Genomic DNA, 20,922 nt, shown 5'->3' on the forward strand with positions numbered 1-20,922 from the left:
TTATTTACACAAAATGACAGCACATTGAAGAGGATGTGACATACATATGAGCATATATACTAATACATACTTAATGTGTACATAAATATAACCTTTATTATGTGACATGTATATAAAAAGAGATAATGAAAATAAATTAATTTTTAAACGTATTATCTATTCAATATAAAATAGAATCCCGATGCAATTGGATTTGAAAAGATTTTTGTTATTTTCAAAAAAAAAAAAATACTAACTCAATTCTTTTGAAAACAAATACTATAAATAATGATGTCCTTATTATGGTGCAGATATGAGAAATATTATTTTGATTTTTTATTATTTTTGTTTTTTTTTTGTATTTCACATTCAATTCTTGGAACGTTGAATATTTTGATAAATTTGATATGATTTTAAAACACAAAGGAAAATTTTTTATATTTGTGGAATGAAAATAAAATGTTAAATTTGGTTTTTAAAAGCAAATGAATTTGACTCGCTAAACCACACTGCATATAATGTCAAATAAATTTCTTTTAATATTTAAAACAGATAGTATTTATGTATATGTGTAACTTTAGCAGGAAATTTGTAAAATGTGCAGAATGGTGAGCAGAAAGTGAAACGATTTTGTCATTTTCGATTTTGCTGGAATTTGGATACATTTCTTTCTCAAACACTAAATAAATATTGCAAAACTTTTAAAGTGCTGCGAAATTGCTTTATTTTCAAAAATTCAACTAAGGAAAATGAAAAATAAAACCGCAAAATATAATTAATAAAACAGAATTGCTAGGAAGTTTATTCTAGCTTAGTTGCAATAAAGAATCATGAAAAAAAATGTTATTTACAGGCTTTACTAAGCAGATTTCCAAATTGAAAGTAGAAATATAAAAGATTCTTTACTAAATGAGTACCGTCTCTTCCTGTATTCAAATCTAGAAGATTTAGACAAGAACGTTCCAGAAATATTTTGGTGTAAGCTAAGTGCTTAATGTTGCAGCGTGTTAATACTAAAAATAGTTAATTTAAGCTTCTTTACCGTTTAGTATCGTGTTTTCACAGAAAATTCGATTTGTGCTATTTGGTGTAAACATATAACCTCCCTTATGGTATATGCATTGCTGGCAATAAAAATTTTGGCCTACTAAATTTTCAATATAACATTCCATTAATTTCTCAAAACAGCTCTGGATAAAGGAAGTTTTCTACTAAAATTTAATTAGATATTGCTAAGCTTATCTGATTAGATAGGCTTAGATAATGTGTTTTCATTACAACTCACAAAGTGGCCTTCGCTTCTTCAAAATATTCAATTTTTTTCAATATTGTCTCATCTTTTTCCATCTTCATAGTTGATGAATAAAATTTGACGTGTGTTAAGTTTCAGGCAATTCATAAAGTTCTAAGAAAACTAATATATTTTGAAGACTATTAGACTAACTTGTTAAATTTTAATACAAAAGGACCGATGATTGCAGAAGTCTCATAGAAACCTCATTTTGGCTGAATCAAACTTATGAGGTTCTTTACTTTACCTTACCGCATTAATGATAACAATATTATTAATTAAATTTAATATTAATTTTGATAGTTGCGTTAAATAAACATTATAAGTTAAAAATCTTCTTTGCAAAAGTTTTGAATTTATTTTTGAACTTTATGTATGTATAAAAATTTTCATATAAAGAGGAGAATTTGTGTACTTATTCGGATAACTTACATATTTTTTAAGTAAAAAAACACTAAACTTCGATTTACTTTTATAGCTACTTTGGTAATCAAATATTGATAATTATCTTTAGAGTTCACACGAACTTAGTTTTGATATTAATTGACTAGCGGATGCCTGTTTAGAATTTTTTATAAATGGCATATTTTTTCTCTTAAAATATTTCGTTTTTTGCTTTATTAACCTTTGTTCAACGTTATTCGAATATGTATGTATATATGAAAAAATGTCACTAAATAAATTACAATAATGCTCCTCCTACCCATTGTATATAAACTTTTTTGTATTGTTGTTACTAATTTATAACAAAAGTTAATCTTAAACTTTTTAATAATACCTATGTATGTTATTAAATGGTTTATTTTTTTCCAAAAAAACGAAAACAAAAAAATTAATTAGCCATTCTGAAATTGACACGTGCCAGGTTTATTTTTTTTTATTTATTTTCCCTTTACTAAAACAATAAAAATTTTCTATTTAATTCAAATCCACTTCAAAGCCTTCAATTTCTTTCAAAACAATTAAAAGAGGTCAAAATAATATTTATAGCAAAAAATTTACTCTTATAAAATAAGTTAAACAATTTTGACAAAAAATAATTTTTTTTTTATAAATTTTTGAGTGGGTTCTAATAATTTTTGTAATAAACAAGAACGAGAAAGCCAAGTTAAATTTTCTAATAATATTTAATAAGAAAAAAATTCTGATAAGTTTAAACTTGTTACAAAGTAATCATCATTAACAAAGGAAATAATATCTCAATGAGGCATGCATATGGGCACATTTATATCCTTATATATATATACATATTTATTTATTTCAAAATTACATTTATAATATATATATTTATCTTTGTTATTATTAACCTAAAGGTAAAAAATAAGAAATTATGTGGGAAAATTATATATTTTCACCTGAAGTAATGATAATTTTATAAGATGTAATACTTATTTTGAAATAACAATAATGAAATGAAAGGAAAAGAAAAGTTGAATATCAAAAAAAAGGGCCTTATAACTTTTGTTATAAGCAGAAATTATTGAAATTCTTAAAAAAAATCTTTTATTTCCTTTGTTCGTTTATCACTTTGATAAATACATTCCTATAGTAATATTTAGTATAACAATAAATAATGAAATCAAATTACAGATGTATGTACATTGAAGATCGTAAATTATAGTCGAATGATTCCAAATTTTATTTTACTGGAGAGTAGAATTTTATAGTGAAAAACTTACGTAGTGGCATAGTTCAAATAAAATAATGTTATCGATAAGAATCAAGTTAAGCTAATTTATTTGAAGAATCATTGAAACTTTTACTGAAAATGTTAGAAAAATTATAATTTGGTGGTTCCAAGTAATTTTTTAAAGATCTCTAACGTTTTAAAAGGCAATCCAATTTTTTATGTAGCTTTGTATAAAATAAATAGTAAATTATAAAATTTACTGAATTAAATAATTATTTTGTTATTAGTTTCACTCTACGCATTCATCCGTCCGTGAACCCGTTAAAAAAACTTTTACATCTTTGAAGATGGAAAGCTGAAATTTCAAATAAACATAGATCTTTATTAGAAAATTATTTCAGTAGAAAATTTTTACCTACTTACCCCGTTTTAAAAGTTGCAACCCCTCAAAATCCTAAAAACTCTATTTTTTATCTATTTATTGTAGCTATACCATAAGTATTTTACAAATTTTCCAAACGCAGAAAAGTATCAGCTGGCTTCTTCTGCAGCAGCATACAATACTTGAACTTTTAAAAAACAGAATGGCCGTTAAAATTTACCGTTACCTAAAATCTATTTTTTCCAAATATTTGATATCGTTTTTTTCTTGTAGACCAATAGCTAAGGAGTATAAAATTTTTCAGTTTTTATTTCGTAAAAAAACAACTTTTTCTACCTCCGGTCCCTCTTGAGTCATCGCCTCTCGAAATTTATATTTGAATTTTTCACACTTTATATTTTCGAAACCACAAGCTTTTCCGAATTTCTATAAATACAGAAAGCTAACGGTAAATGCCATGCCTTTTAAAAATATAATTATTTTTCTTAACTCACGCAATTAACTCTTAAATTCGAGGATTATGTTAACGCTCCTTTCAATTTTTTTAGCCTCATCCTAAATGTATGCAATCCTTTAAATAGTTTCATATAATATGAATGAAGGTGACTTTAATAATGTATTGATTTTAAAAGTTATACACACTTGCTTAAGGGAAAACTCCTACATTACAAACCAATGGTTTGAGCGAACTTAATTATTCTGTGAATCAAAATATAAATACGTGAAATGTATACGTCAATTATTATGAAAAACAAAAAAAAATTAACAAATTTATATTATTTTTATATATACGATTATATTATTTATACAAAGTGTTTCCCAATAAAACCTATTTATTTATTATTAATGTGTTGAGATCGATATCGTTTGTACATGAGATCAATTTAAGCAAAAATTAGAATAATATGGTGCACGGTCTTCGAGACGCGACAGTGGCATGTCCGAAAATTTTAGAAATATTAAAATGCTTGGATATATTTTTTATTATTATCCTCTCAAGGAAAATACTTGAAATAAAAAACTTCGACAAAATTCCCTATATTTGATATTAGTTTGCCCTTAACTAAAATCTAATACAGTCCACATACTTTTGTAAACTTTACTTAACAAAAATTTCCTGCATTAGTGAAATGATAATTTCACTAATTCAATTTCGACATAAAACATTGAATTCTGTAAAACATCAAATCTTCATTCACACTGCACACAGGATCTGTTTAATAAATATGTGTGTCTCCCTTTTTAATATTTTCTTTTTGTTAAAATTCATTTTGTTAAACGTATAAGTGTTTTTTTCTAAAATAAGATAAAAAAAAAAATAACCGAGGCAAATGATCTTTATAACAAAACGTTGGTACCCTTAAAATTTTATCCTGGTAATGTTTCCGATTTCAACCATCAGATTTCAACCCACTATTCATTTTTGGTACTCATCCCACATATTATGTACATAATTTATTATAAGATTGTTTTAAAAGAAAAGCAATTCATATTATATTTTTACAAAAAGAAACAAAAACTACATTAACAAAGAAAGAAAACTATACAATAAATAAAACAAAAATCGAAAAAGAAAAAAACTTCAAAACTTTCTAAAACAAAAATCCTTTAAATACTAAAGACTTAGAACTAGAGTCCTAGAAATAAAAAAAGTTTGTGATTTAGGAAGCAAAAAATACGAAAGGAAAAAAACAAATTCAAAAGTGTGTATAACTCTATGACAAAGACTGTTATACTAAATGTATGCATATCTGTATGGCGTACGTATTATGGTGTATAACTAATACAAAATACATATAATTGACAATAATATTATTCATTTGGTTAGCCTATTACCCTTACTCTATTGTATATTTTTACACATCATTCATTATAAATTCGTCCATACATCCATACATAATATGTATGTATATGCTTGTTTATAATGTAAAATGTTTGAGTAAAATGTGTGTAAGCTTTTATGCAATAAATTTTTAAATAATGTGTATGTAGACGTAACAAATTTTCCAAATAAAGTGTGCGTGAGTGTGCATAGGAATATTTACATTTATAATATGTGATTATGTTTACATATATATACATACATATGTATATTATATGTATGTATATAATATGCTTTAATGTTGTTAAATTACCGGAAATTATTTTTCTTAATAAATTAAAGGATGACTTCCTTTGAAGTTAATTTTATTTTAATATGATAAAGGTATGGGACCGATTTCAAACGATTTTATCATTTTTTATATACATGCATAAATACATACATTACAAATTTTTTTATAAAACCTTTAATATTTACTATTTTGAAACGTAAACTTCTTCGGCAAGAAATACGTATATAAAATGCATGGCATAATTAAGTGTGATTATAATAATTAATAATTTTATAGTAAAAACTATTTAAGTGCCAATAATATCGAGCAACATACATACATACAAATTCATTGCATTAAAGATCAAAATTTCATTATAAAATTTATATTAAAAGCCTCTCGAAGCATGTAAGCCTTGATTTGAAAACACCTTCACATCCCTTAGTGCACCTTTACATACATATGTTGTGTAAAAAAAATAGAATACTGAAAATTTAATAAATTTCAAAATCAAATCATAATCCAAATTATGAATATAAAATGATTATAAAAAAATTATGATCCAAATTGTAAACTGATAAGTTTTTACAACGTCAACTGATCCAAAGTGTTTAGTAAGTGCCTAATAAAAGCAAGAATAAATCAAACCGTGCATCTAAAAATTTGCATATACTTTACTTAACCTTTCAAAACACTAGTATGCATTGAAAATTTAAATCAAAAAGCTTAAAAATTTTAAATATGATTGCTTTTATAAAATTATTTTTTAAGTTCCATGTCACATAAAGCTTATGTTCTATGGTGATATAACACGGGTTCTATTTTTGCTTCAATCAGAAAACAGTAAACCAGATATTTTCTACATTGCAATATCTTTTTACTAACACCTTCTCTATTTTTCTAGATTATAATGTTGTTTAATTAATCGATAGTCATACATATGTTCAGGATACGTCAAAAAACCTTTATATATACATACATATTATGAATATTATATTCATATTTTAGTTTATGAATATGTTGAACTGAACTAATAATTTTAAATACACGTACATCGGTTGAATTTACATTTGCAGTTCTAACAGAGATCTGCAATGGCAAAACGTTTTTATCGTTTGTGTATTTTCATCCATAGCTTAAAATTTTTTTCTGCTTTTATATTCATAACCACAATTATTGAGAATACTCAATTATTAGAACTAGAGTTATTGTTGGTAGCATTGTTCATGCCATGAATTTTCATTCAGAATTGCAAACGCGAAATTAACCGTAGAATATGTATATTTTATCGGAAAACTAATTTTGACAAAAAGAAAAACCACTTTTCAGAAAATTCTGATTACAAATTCAAATTATAGAAGTATTTTCTTTTCTACTAGCTGAATTTGAGGTTTTTAAGGAATAAAAATCGTTTCAAAGTACTTGCAGTGGCATCAGGTTCGATTTTTTTTTTCAAAACTATTATTGAGAAATCATAAACAACCATTTTTACATTCACTAAATTACGATACAGTGCATTCCATAAACTTTTTAGTTTTACATTTTTTAAAACACTATAAAATATGTGCTCAACAATTTCAAATTATCGATTACAGAATTACTGTGATGTTACAGTTTTTCTTCCGATTTTTTCATTATATTAAAAAACTTTATAAAATTTTTTTCTTCCATTAAAGCTATTTATATTTTTTATTTCTACGAGTATATCAAGGGAAATTATGTTACTTTCATATTTTAAGAGTGTACTAAGATTTTAAATATACATAAGTATAGGGTAATAGATGCGAAATTATAGTTCGTTCTTATAAATGCCAAAAAAAAAATACACAAAAAAGTAGAAAATAGTAGAAGAAAGTTAGCAAAAAATGGGAAAAAAAATTTAAAAAGGAAACAGGAAACAGGAGTGTATACATTTATGAATCCTGATAATAATATGTATTTGTAATAGAATTAAACAAAAATTGGGGCGCAATGAATATTATAAAAATATCGAATTTTTGCTTATAATTCCATTTTTTTTTGTTAGAAATTTTAATAATGCGGTATGCATACAATACAGTAATAACAAAATAATTTATTTTTCATGACGTTTAGGTACTCCCACTTAAGTAAGTATGTTGAAAATATACAGGAACTTTTTTTTTTGTTGAAATTTTCTACTGTTGAAAATAAATTTGTTACTTTTAATTTTTTTTTGTAAGTTTTGATTTATATGCAAACTTGCTTACTTGCAATAGAAAGTAATTTTAAGAATTTTTTGTTATTCGTTATTTAAATAAATTTCATTGTTATAATTTCATTTGATTTTATATACATACATACAATCCTCGTTTAATTTGTTGGGTAAATGAATTATAGTTTGCCCGTAAAAAAACTTATACAAATTAAATTTGGTTCCATTTAAGAAATAAATTTAATTAAGATAATAGTTCAATTATCAGTAATTATACTGGTGCTCATTCATAATTATATTCATACAAGAGAAGATTATTTTTAAAACGTTAGTTAAAATAAGACATTGTACTGAATTTCATAATATAAGATAAAATTTCTTGAATGGCAAGTTAAAAAAAAATACTCAATATTTTAAAATAGTAAAGGCAAAAGTCTAAGTATAAAAATTTAAAAAAAATGCCAATTTGCCAATTGTATGCCTATTATATGCAGTCTTTTAAAATAAACAAAACTTTTGAGCCACTTCTTAGGATGTTATCTTAAACGATATCAAATACATAAGACTTATTTATTTGATATTGTTTTTTAAAACTGTATTTTTCATAGGAACTACTAATGTTTTACTAAATACCATCATTACAAACGAGACTGGGAATCCCAAATGATACGATCAGCTAATTGAAACTGATGAAAATAATAAGAAGACGTAACACTTTCATAAAAATTGGTCGATTTCAGTCCAAACTGAAAGGAAAATAGAAACAAAATTTGCTGCGAAAAGGCTTCCTCTTATTGTAGAATATGAACGGGGGGTAACACATATTAATATTGCGTACTTACATAAATTATTGTGTTAAAAATTTAACTTTGTTCTGGAAAATTTTATACAGAAAACAATTAATAAAAATTAAAAAATTAAGTTACACGTGTTCACTTTATTATACCGTATTTCATTTTGTAATAACGAAACTAATGACTACTATAGAAAAAGAACTTTTAACACAAGTCAATTGTGTTACCGTATACTATCAAAATTTTAGCTAAGCAGTGATCAGTTTGATTTTTTGGAATTATAAAGGTTGTAATACTTAAAAATTAAATCAAATCAATACTTAAATCAAAAGCTGTCATACAGACAAGTATTACTTAAAAAAAATACAAATGTTTCATTCTTCAAATGTTTAAAAAATGAAGCTAATTTTGATTTTTCTTTTTACTTGAATATAAAAGTATTAAGGGTATAAATTCGAATACAGTTATTTTGACCCTCTGCGTGTTTGATGCACAAACTGGCTATATTATTTTAGATTTCGATGAGACATGATTTTGGCATTTCACATTAAGCACTTTATAATCTTAAAATCCAAAATAATGATACCCTTTCCGTTTTAAAATAGGAAAATCAGAATCTTGAGAAGGAAGTGTATTATATCGGTACATATACATACATGCATGTATTATAATAATATACTTTGACTTTTTCTTTGAATTTTTTCTTATTTTTTTTTTCTATTTTACGAATTACAGCAGACCCCTACGGCTAAATTATAATAAAGTAAATAAAAATGAAAATCCATTGTTGAAATCCTTTTTTAAAATGTATTTACTTATGTAGTTATATATAAATACTGTTATACATAAATATACATTATATACATACTCATATACATGATATGTTATAATGAAATATTTCAGTAGAATAACATTGATGAAATACATATACATAGTTATATACAAAATCTTAAATATCAACAAAATTCTATATAGGCAAAAAATATAATGAATTTTCTTGTAACTAAAACTTCTTGTACATAAATATATTAGCTGTTAAACTATTATATATAACATATACACGTACATATATATTTTGTAAGTGTAATGTTTGCATATAATGTATATCTTTATATAGGATATAATTATATGATATTTTGTATATAAAATTTTTTTACTCTTTTTCATTTTACATCCTTTCTCAATCTTTTCTATTATTATATTATCACAATCAACCGAGACAAAAGAAAAAAAATAATAGTAAAATCATTTATATATAGCCCTTCTCCTTTTCTTTATTTTCTTCAACGTTACAATTGAATTCTCTATATCAACTATTCGTATACAATAATATTATAATATAACACAAATATCTACATATTTTGTATATAGTATTTTTTCAACTATTATTTCAAACCAACCTTATATTCGGAAGGAAATTTTCATTCCGGCCACCCACTATTTTACAATTCAAACGTTTTTTTCTCCATTTCATAAAATCCATTATAAATATCTCATATTATATTGATATAAGCACATACATTATACATATTATATTCGCCATTTCTTATAAGAATCTTAGTATTTTTTATAAATAAATTGTACGAATATATATATACACCTTTCCTTAAACATATAAATATTTTATAAAGATAGAATAAGTTAAAATGAAAATAGAAAATGGCAACTTAAGAAGCTCCTGCCTTTGTATAGTAGAATGTCCGAGAACTAAAAACAAACAAAAGAAAACAGATTTCGTTCCATATGTATGTACACATGTATATGTATAGAAACTAAAATATATAAAATTACAAGATTAACTATAAAATTCAACATTGTCAAAAAATATCTACTACATACTTACCATATTATATATAAAAATATTATTCAGTGATGTCCTTTTCTGTTATTTTAGAAAAAAAAAAAACAAAAAAGTATAAAAATTTTTTGTGTAAATTTTGTGACTTTGTTCTTAATATATTAATATATGTATATATATATATTATTAGTAGTATAAATTATTTATTTATATATATATGTATACATATATACCATTTCTACGCTTATATTTTATTAGTTTTTTTTCTAAATTCGTTAAAAATAATTGTATAGGAAAGAGTGAAAAAAAAGAACAATAACCATGGCGCGGTAAGGTCAAATCTTTCGTTGACAAAATGACTTGAAATTTTTATTTAATTTGAAATTTTATCTATTCTATTTTATGTTTTTTCTTTTCTCAATTTTTGCAAAATCATGATAAATTTTAATTCCTAAATGCATTATAAATTTTATGATTGTATTATAATATTCTTAAGCTAGATAATTAAATTATATTTTTTAAACCTTGGAGAAGCTTCGATTTTAAAAAGAAATTTTTTTCATGTGCTTTTAAAATACAATTATTGTGGACAACTTGTAACTTGTATCTATACTTTAGTATTGCACATATACACATTTGCTTTATACTATACGTATTATACATGCAAACACTTTTCAATTAGACTGTCTCAAACCATCGTAATTCACACTTAAAAAAAATTAAAAGAAAATTTGAACTGTATGACAAGTTATCATTTTATAGAGGTAATGTAAATACTATACACTTATTTTAAAATTTCAATTTATTGATGATTTATCGGGTTTGAGCGTAATATCAAAGACTAAGTAATTATATTTAGTGTTAAAAACTCCTTTTTACACAATAATTAAATTTCTACCTAAAAAAACAATTTTCAAAAATGCTCAAGTACGTAGTTTGCCCTGTTCATTTACCATGTTCAAATATTTTATTGAATTTTCCAAATTTATTTTTATAATTCAATTAGTTATTTAATTTGACTGCTTCCGATGATAAAAAGTTTCACAAAAATTTATTTAGTTTTAGTTTTGAATAACTCATCCGTTAAAAATTTATAATTTTTAAATTAAAATAATTTTCATTTGTTTTTCTTCTTACATAATTTTCTTCCATCTTACCTTTTCTCATCCCATTCCTAACAAAAGTCACAATTAAATTAAAAATTTCAGGGATAAATCTAGAAAAATTTCAAAATAAAATTTCAAAATTTCTGGCATGATGGCATGCCATTTTATTTTTTCTCAATTCTTCACTGTTTATAACAGTTTTTCTTTTGTTTTTAATTTTTATTTCATCTTCGAATCTCATAAAATATAAAATTATATTCATATACTACATAGTTCAAGTTATCCCTTTATAAAGTTTACCAACAGTTATGCGGGTTAACTGACAAATTTTTTCTACTTTTCGTTATTTTAACTTATAAAAAGTGAATGAAAAAAAATAAAATCAAATATGACTGTAAAATGAATAAAAAGCAGCCAGAATTTTTATTTTGAAAGCAAACAGAAAGAACAAAATAAGGATTATTAAAGAAATGTTAAATTTTTTTTTTTTTTTGTATCTTAAACACATATAATATACACACGTATTTTATTTATACATTCTGTGCATTTATATATTAATGGGTGTATAATATATGTATGTACATAGCTTTAATGTTATAAGTTTAATATAAAAAGTTACTTTTATCATGTGTGAAAAATGTCATTGTTATTATGTATATGGCATTAAGATAAATATGTAGATACAATTATATACTTCCATAATATATGTATAGTATATATATAGTATATAGTATTATAACAAAGAAAGATCATCATATATTAGGGAATTATATAGAATTATGTCCTAATATTTTATTCAATTCACACTTACGTTTTCTATTATTCAGATACCCTATCTTTATACATTTGGGGAATTCTTAAAGGAACCTCCAATCATGTGTAAAAGAAGAAAAAGAAAGAAAAACAATAAAGAAAAACTAATAAATCTTAAAAATATGTACATATCTATGTATTCAATAAAGCTCATATTCGCTCATACATTTTATATAAACTTAATGTATTTACTTTTGTAAACTGAAAACAAAACGTCTATTTTTCGGATACACCCTATAATATAATATTAAACATATTATAATATTTACATTATATGTATGTATACGTATACATTCGGCGTAAGTATACACAAAAATGACAAGTAGATTGTCTTTTTTTTTTTTTGAAAATCTCTTAGGCATTAAGGCAATAGCAAGATATTATATAATAATACATCAATGCAATATTAGTACATACTTATATCAATGAGTATGTAGGTATAATTTTAGTTTCAAAAAATTTGATCTTCTAAAATTATTAAGATAAGATAAGAAGCTATTTCTGCATTAAATCCTATATAATTAAATTTATACTATATAACAGTGGATAACACTGAAATAAGAAGTGGATACTAGCTTACTTAATCGATTTCAGTTTTGTTTTTCGTTTTTATATGTCATTTATTTGTAAAATAAATTTTAAATTGAAATATCACCCATAGTTTATTTTAAAATCACTTTTTATTCAAATAACAAAATGGCGAAGCAGCAAAAACTTTAATATTTTTGCTTTAATAAATACTCAATAATTTAAGATAGGAAACTGAATACACGAGAAACTTACTTATGTAGAAGAAAATTATTTTCTATCTCATTTTATTAAGGATGTTTTCAAAAAATCTTGTCTTATCCTAACATCATCACCACAAGATATCGCAATCCAACAAGGGAAATTTCTTAATTGTTATTTATGCAATTTTTATATTTTTTATATATTTATATAAATATTTCGCAACGTTTTGTTTAATTTCGACACCGTAATTTGCAGTTATATACATTATATAACTGTAAATGATAACACAAAAGCTAATTTCAACTGACTCTAAAAGATTCTTCTTGTATTTGTAGCTTTTTGTGGAAATTTTCTTATTTATTTGTTATATGCAATTATAGCTCATTGAAAATTGTTATATTTCTATTGTATATGTACATACCTTTGGTAAATGTTATGTGCACATAATGATACATATACATATATAAAATTTGTATTTGCTTCTTTTATGAAAAAAGAAAATATAGCAAAATATTAAATAAATAGTTTGTGCTTTGCATTAAATTAAAATTCTATAAATTATTAATATTTTTGCAAAATTAAAATTTCTCAATAGTATTTTTCACTTTTCTTATAATTTATGTATAAATTCAATATGAATATTGTTGTAGCATAATTTTATGTATGAATAAAATTAGATTATGCAATTACATTGTATTAATTTAATGCAATGTGAAAATCTAAATATATAGAGTTCCAAGAAAATATTTATTTATCTCTTTTAGGATCTCTCTTCATGTTCCATAAATTAAAATTAAATGCACGTAGATATGAATAGAAAAAACAAAAAAAAAACAAAAAGAGAATTATAACATAATTTTAATCACCTTGATTTGTAATTATCATTAACAAGACTAATGACTGTATAGTGACTAATAAAAATGTTTTATTTTTACTAGAATTTGTAAAATTAATTTTAATAATTAAATATAATGTATAGATATAATAATATGTATTAACATTTTCGAAATGGTAATAGAAAATTCTAATGATCGTATTAGGTCTTAAAACAAATGATAGTTTGACATAAAATATTAATTGCCTAAAATGTGGACTGTACAACGATTTCCTCCGTAATTATTTTTTAATGATTTTTTCATGTTTCAGCTCTACACGGCTTTCAAATATGTTTATATGTATAATTATATGCATTATGCGTTACCTAGCATTCAATTAATGCACAAAAAAATTTATCAATTTTAGATTTGTATGGTATACCGGTACAACACAAATTAGTAGACCTTGAAGCTTAGCACAATTTTGTAAATTTATAATATTTTTCTCTTACGCTTCTTTTTAGCCTTTAATTCCTCTTCATTCTTTATATTTGAAAAGTTTTAATTACAAAATGCTACCTTATTTTGAATGATGCGGCTGATTGCTGATTCATTATTATGGATTTTCGCTTATTTCTATGGTGAATAAACACAACAGATAAAAAATAAAAATAACAAATAAATAAAGCCAATTAAGAAAATTTTGTTCTATCTTTCGATTCTTTCAACTTATTCTCGGTATTTTATTATTATTTTTTTTTGTATTATTTTTAACGCTTAAGAGATTTTTAACTATACAAGACGAAAGCACATTAGCCGATCAGAATATAAACAAGTAAAATAAGAAAAAAACAAAGCATTATTATTTTTCATGTTAAATACTATGAAAATGTATATGTACTGATATTGTATACATACTTCTTAAAGCTTGTATATCTGCTTTAGTGGATTATGAGCCGCGGAAAATTAGAGATGAAAGCCGCAATTGATGAAAGTTTAAAGAGCCAAAAGAAAAGAAGCAAGACAATTACAATGAAACAAAAAATTTTTAAAATGCGTAGAAATTTGGTCACCATGAAACAATGAATGAAGACATTTCATTTTCTACTTCATTAATATAGTAACTTAAGTGTATAAGGGAAGTGTATAAAGGAGTATAAAAAAAGTTTTTATAAGGGAATATCGGGTCGAAAGTATAAAAATGAAAAAAAAAGATACAATAAAAATCAAATAGGGAGCAGATAAACTTCTAACACAAAAAATTTGTAATTTTTCCTAACATTGCAATATGAAGTTGAGATTTGTGAACACTTTTATTTAGTCCTTTTTGAAAATGTAATTGATGAAGGTTCTTTCTGTTCAAACAATAGAAAACAAAAGTCAAGGTAAGGTTTGTATCAACTATGCACTTTACAACGAGTAATAAAATTTGAAATCTCCAAAAATATCGTAAATGCATTCGATAGAAGTAAAGAGAACAAATTTATATTGCTTTACTGCTATTGCTGTATTGTAAATACTAGAATTATTTCACTAAATGTATAGTAGTCACGAATGGAGTAAAGAATAGTTTCGTTATCATAACTGAAGGTCAAAATAGGATTTGACTTTGAACTGAACTTAAATTTTTCTTATCATTACATTACTAAATGGTATTAATTTTGAACTTTGAATTAATTGAAATAAGAGTATAAATACTATCAATATTGAAAAAAATTGCATATATATAGGGGTATGTTGTGCAAAAAATGATCGTACATGAATAAAACAGAATGTAAAATGTTGTTACTAAAGCAATTATTATTAAAGTACTTAAAATAATAATGTATTCAATTTAGTTTTTATTTTGTATAGATTAAAGGACTTTAAAGGATTTAATTAACGCCTAAATTTTATTTTAATGGATTTTTTCACTTATATCCATTGCAATATCTATATTACTTTGAACATCATGGTGTGTCAAAATATGTACATATATACTTATAAGCTTTTTTAATCTAAAAGTAATAATGATTTCTTCTTCTTTGTTGTCTCCTAATTTTGATATTAAATTTTACTTATTACTTTTATTTTATATTTTTGCAGGTATAACACAAAGTTGGCTCTTTTGGCATTACCAAGTGTAATATTTGAACCACGATTTCGTGGTTCCATACGTAATTTAGTTTATTCAGATTCACCTGGTTCAGTACCAAGGAGACAAGAAATGAAACAGCCTCGAGATATTAAGGTAATTTGTGTTTAATTTTACGAAGAAGTTTTTTTGTTTCTCAATACATTTTACACATATACTATTATATTTTATACATTTTTGGTAAAAACATAATATATTATACTATAAATAACAGTATTCAAAGGAAAGGAGACAGAGATACCATTATGCTTTTTTTTGAAAGGATAAAATAAAAGCAAAAGCATTTTTGTTTATTACATTCATTTTTGTTTTTTTGTTTTGTAGTTATTGTTGTTCAATTTGCTGCTATTACTCCATACTCTCCCCTTTTTCATTTTTGTTTCTTATTTCTTTTTTATGCCCAAAGGATTAACTTTAATATAAATTTGTAATAAAATGTCTGAAGTTTGACTTTGATATCGTCATTCGTTTTTCTTTGTTAGTTTTTGTTTTTTTTTCATATTTATTTTTTCCTAGCATTTCTTTTTGGTGACATGAGATGGAGTGTAATACAGAGGTGAAGAGATGAATTCACATAATACGTAGTGTTGCCAGTTCAGTATGTTGAAATTTAATTTTATAATGTCATGCATTGATGTAAGACACTGAGAGTAAATTATTTTTATTATCAAGAACCATGTGTTTAAGTCTGCTATAAAAATTATGAAAAGTATTAATTTGTTTTTCTCGGAGATACCAATTATTTAAAGGAAATATGAAAATTTTTTCAAAATTTGAGAAGTTGAATGACAATCTAACATGTAGTAGAAATAAATTTTGTATATTAATTTACAAACATCTGTTTGAGAGTTTTGAAGTCTTTCACTAGACTTGGGGTCATATATATCCAATCAATTTATTCCTAGGAAAAAGTTTTGAAATACAAATATTATGGGACGTAATATTATTTCGTTAAAAATTTTCGTAATTTGTTTTTGGAATACTTTTTGAAGTTATGACTTCACACAGTGATAAGTGATGGCAATACTTAAAGTGTATATGAAAAGAGATACTGAAGTGAAGGATAGGAAGAATATAAAAAGATAGAGCAAAAGAAAGTACGGGACCGCATATAGAAAATGAGAGAAAGAAAAATTCGCGCTTGTTCACTTTTCTTTTGCTATACTTTCATAATATTATCGGGCATGTTTTGAATATAAAATTACAAAATTACCATTGTTATTATGTAATGATAAAAGGGAATTTTAAGATTTTATGAAAATGTTCCTAATAGATTAACAAATTTATCGAAAAAGTAATGTGTATTATTCTTTATATTTTCAGTTCTCATATCAAAAAGAAAAAGGAAAGGAAACTTTGCTTTTTCTTTTGTTTCATTCTAAATTCAAAACATATAACTTGACTATATTGTTGTCAATGTTGAACCATAAATTAAAAAGAAAACTCCTACTTTTCAAACTTGACTTTTGTGTTTGGTTTTTGAATTTTCTTAACAGCAGAAGTTTTATGTTAAAGTTATAATATCATTAAATTGATAGCTGTAAACACACTTTTCTAATATTTGTTGTGTTTTGTATTTGGTGTGAGAGAATAAAAATATGAAAGATAAAAAATGATTAATAAAATATAACATCAGTCATTAGCGTTGTTCAAAGTTTAGAGAAGTTAAGTGAATTTTTGGCATCGTAAATAGCCCTATATTTTTGGCGCCACCACAAAATTGTATGGAGAAAATTTTTTAGGTTACAAAAATAGTTGATTTCGCCTAGATTCACTTAAACGGCCGTTCAAAATATTTATATTTTTTGTCAAATCTTTCGAATGGAGACAAGTAACACTTATTGACAGATAAGAAGTGTTGAAGGAAAAGTAATTCTAAGGAAAACTGATTTGTTCTCAAAATTGCATACATTTTTTTTTTGTAATTTACGAAACAAAATTCACACTACAAATATTCCTTGTCAGTTTTCTGCAGAATATAAAATATACAAAAAACAAATTGCTAAAATATTTTGTCACCTACATAAATACTTGCTTATTTTGTTATAACGTACATTAAGTTTAAAAACTTCACACACTTCAAGACAACGGAAATGCAATAATATTCTTTATTTATGAAGTGTCACACTTTATATACAATATACATACATAATTATTATAATATTATATAACGAAAAATTATTTTAATAACAACGCATAAATGATTATTACACTGCGTGTTAAAGTGCACATCGTTAAAAGGACGTTACAATTATTGTAGGTAATCTTCTTAATTTTAATTCCATTAATATTACTCTAATGATTATACCACTTATTAGATATTTAACAGAATATCGTGTTGTAGTGAAAAAGAAAGAAAACAACGTTGTTCTCATAATGCTGTTTTACGATTTCTTCATGTTAAAGGATAGTTGTAGTGCTCTGAAAATATGATTTTTATTTTTATTTACATCGAATTTGGAGGCCTACATGGGAAAGGTTATATTGGAAAAATGAAAATGAGGAAATTTGTAAAAAAAATTTTTTTCTTTTATCCTTTTTATATGTATATGTCATAGATTATAGAATATCTTATTCTAAATGGTGTTCTGTACGAGTATTAGAAAATAAAGGTACGCATAATATTAAAGAGGATTTTTCTTGTCAACGTTACGTATAAAATGCTTTTTACTATTTAAATTCTTTTTATTATTCGCGGAAAATAATTATTAGATTTGAAGAACGTTTACAATTTTTATTAACAATTTAATTAAATATCTTTAAGTCGAGCATTGTAAACTACTTAACAGAAATTACAAATAAATTTAGAAGAAGTCAAATTTTTCTCTTTCAAGTTGGAAATTTTTACTTTTTCAATAAAATACTTTTTGTCCGTAGTAATAATAAATCGAATAAACCGTGAATTTGATTTTAGTATAGTTAAAAATAAAGTTGGGTCAAACCAATGGTTTGTATTGTAGCACTTTTCCCTTCAACAAGTGAAAATTCTGCTTTTAAATACAGTCTATGTATACTTATAACACTATTAAAGTTATTTTCATTTATACACAAAGCTATTTCTAGGATTGCATATATTTAGGATGATACATACGTGCAGTCTTTAAAGTAAAGCAAAAATTAATATAAAGAGGGGTTAACATAATGCTCGATTTTAAGGGTTAATTGTGTGAGTTAAAAAAATAATTACATTTTTTAATGTCATGGAATTTACCGTTTACTTTTTGCGTTTATAGAAATTTGAAAAAGATTGCGGTTTCGGATATATAAGGTGTCAAAAATTCAAATTTTACGAATTTCAAGAGGTGATAACTTGAGAGGGGGTGGAGATGAAAAAAAATTTTCTTCTAACGAAATGAACTGCTTATTAATGTCTAAAAGCCTCTAAAATTTTAAGCTTCTACAGGCTGGGGTCTAGAGGAAAAACGACATCAAAAATTTTAAAAAAAGGACTTTAGACAACGGTAAATTTGAACGACCATTTTGTTTTTCTAAAGTTTAACTATAGTATAGCTTTTAATTTAATATAGCTTTCTGCTTTTGCAAAATTTCAAAAATGCTTATGGTTTCATTGCAGCAAATAGTTAAAAAAGGCCATTTTTAAGGTTTTGGGGGGGTATAATTTCTAGAGGGGGGGAGATAGGTAAAAATGTTGTTCTACGGAAATAAGTTTCTAGTAAAGATCTATGGAAGTATTAAATTTCAGCTTTCTATCTTCAAGGGTGTAGAAGTTTTGTAAACAGACACACGGACGGACGGACAGAGTGAAACTAATAAGCACTTTTGAAAAATTTTTGGAAAAGTGCTAAAAAGGAGAATAAAATTTTTTCTTAAAATTTTAAATATCAAATTGTTTCGAAATAAAAATTTTATTCCAAATTCGTATAATACTAATTCCAAAGTTGATCTTTCTTTTTTATTTGGGTAAAATATTTTAAAGCTTCACTTCAACTTTGTCTTCAATGTATCGCACTTTTCAAAATCGTAACGATGACACATTTTGTATGTTTTCACTATTTCTGTTATAAAAATTTCGGGCAAACTTATAGCAAATTTTTGTTTTAATTATAATTGAACATTTTGGTAAGGTTTGAAGTTCTATCCCTTTGTGTATAAATTTGTTATAAAGTAATTAAAATTTCCTATAATTATTTATCGATATTGTCATATAATTATAGGTTTGATAGAATTTCGATGGCTTTAATATAATAAAAAAATAATGTCATTTAGAAAAGTTGCTTAAAATATTTCATCATATAGAGTGTATAGACAGGTTATAGGAAATGAACATTTTTATTTTATCCGGGATTATTTTTAAATTGAGTAAATAAATAACAATTATTATTATTGTTTTTATATTTTCGTGTTTGATTAAGCATTAATCTACATCCATACACATCAATATCTTATATATTATGTATAAATTATGTATATATTGATGTGTACATATGTACATATACTTTCGGAAATAAACGTAACGTGTATATAATGTACGTATATGAATTTTCCTTTTACTTCTTTATTCTTCTTCGAAATTTCTAATTTGAACTTTTTATTTATTTTTTTATTTTTTATAACAGTAATTCTTAATTTTTTTTTTCTCAATCTCATAAAAGAATTTTTTTAGTATTTATCTTAATATTACCGATGAAATAAATTCTTATTTTCCTGGAAAATCTAAATTGATTATGAGAATTTATTAAACAAAATTGAACGCTTACTTGAGAGTAGCAATTGCCTTTGTGTTGGTATTCAATAACATATTTATAAGACTCATAATATATAGGTATTTATATTTCATAATGTAAACGTGTATACACACAATTAAACATATTATACTGTTTAATACTAAGGGTATCCTTTGCTTTCGAAGGTAATATTTTCGATTCATAATTTGTTGTTTTCAAATATTATTGTCCTACAAATGTATACACAAAAAGTATTGGATAAATTTGAGTGCAATGAAAAAATCTAAAATTTAATATTTCTGAAAGTTTTTTGGAAGCAAATGCAGCCCGTGTAAAATACAATTATCATGTTCAAGTAGTGTTAATTATAGGCAATAATGAGAATGCTAAAATCAATTGTAAATTTTTTATTACGTCGAAACTATAGCAACATTTTTTTAATACCCCCAACAAATAGGGGTCCTCTACTACAAAACAAGTAAATCGTTATCTTAAAC

The 20,922-nt window shown here is 24.2% G+C and overlaps 1 protein-coding gene across 12 annotated transcripts in view; it reads left to right on the forward strand.

Annotated features, from left to right (window-relative positions):
- LOC129614490 (neurexin-1) overlaps nucleotides 1-20,922 on the forward strand; it is a 298,435-nt gene that overhangs the window by 93,528 nt on the left and 183,985 nt on the right. For all 12 annotated transcript variants that reach the window (XM_055529111.1, XM_055529112.1, XM_055529107.1 and 9 more), the window contains exon 4: nucleotides 15,692-15,836. In XM_055529111.1, the coding sequence (XP_055385086.1) occupies nucleotides 15,692-15,836 (145 nt within the window). The remainder of the gene's footprint in view (nucleotides 1-15,691; nucleotides 15,837-20,922) is intronic.

This window comes from Condylostylus longicornis, unplaced genomic scaffold, assembly GCF_029603195.1.
Source record: "Condylostylus longicornis isolate FDR11 unplaced genomic scaffold, ASM2960319v2 ptg000110l, whole genome shotgun sequence".
Taxonomy (NCBI): domain Eukaryota; kingdom Metazoa; phylum Arthropoda; class Insecta; order Diptera; family Dolichopodidae; genus Condylostylus; species Condylostylus longicornis.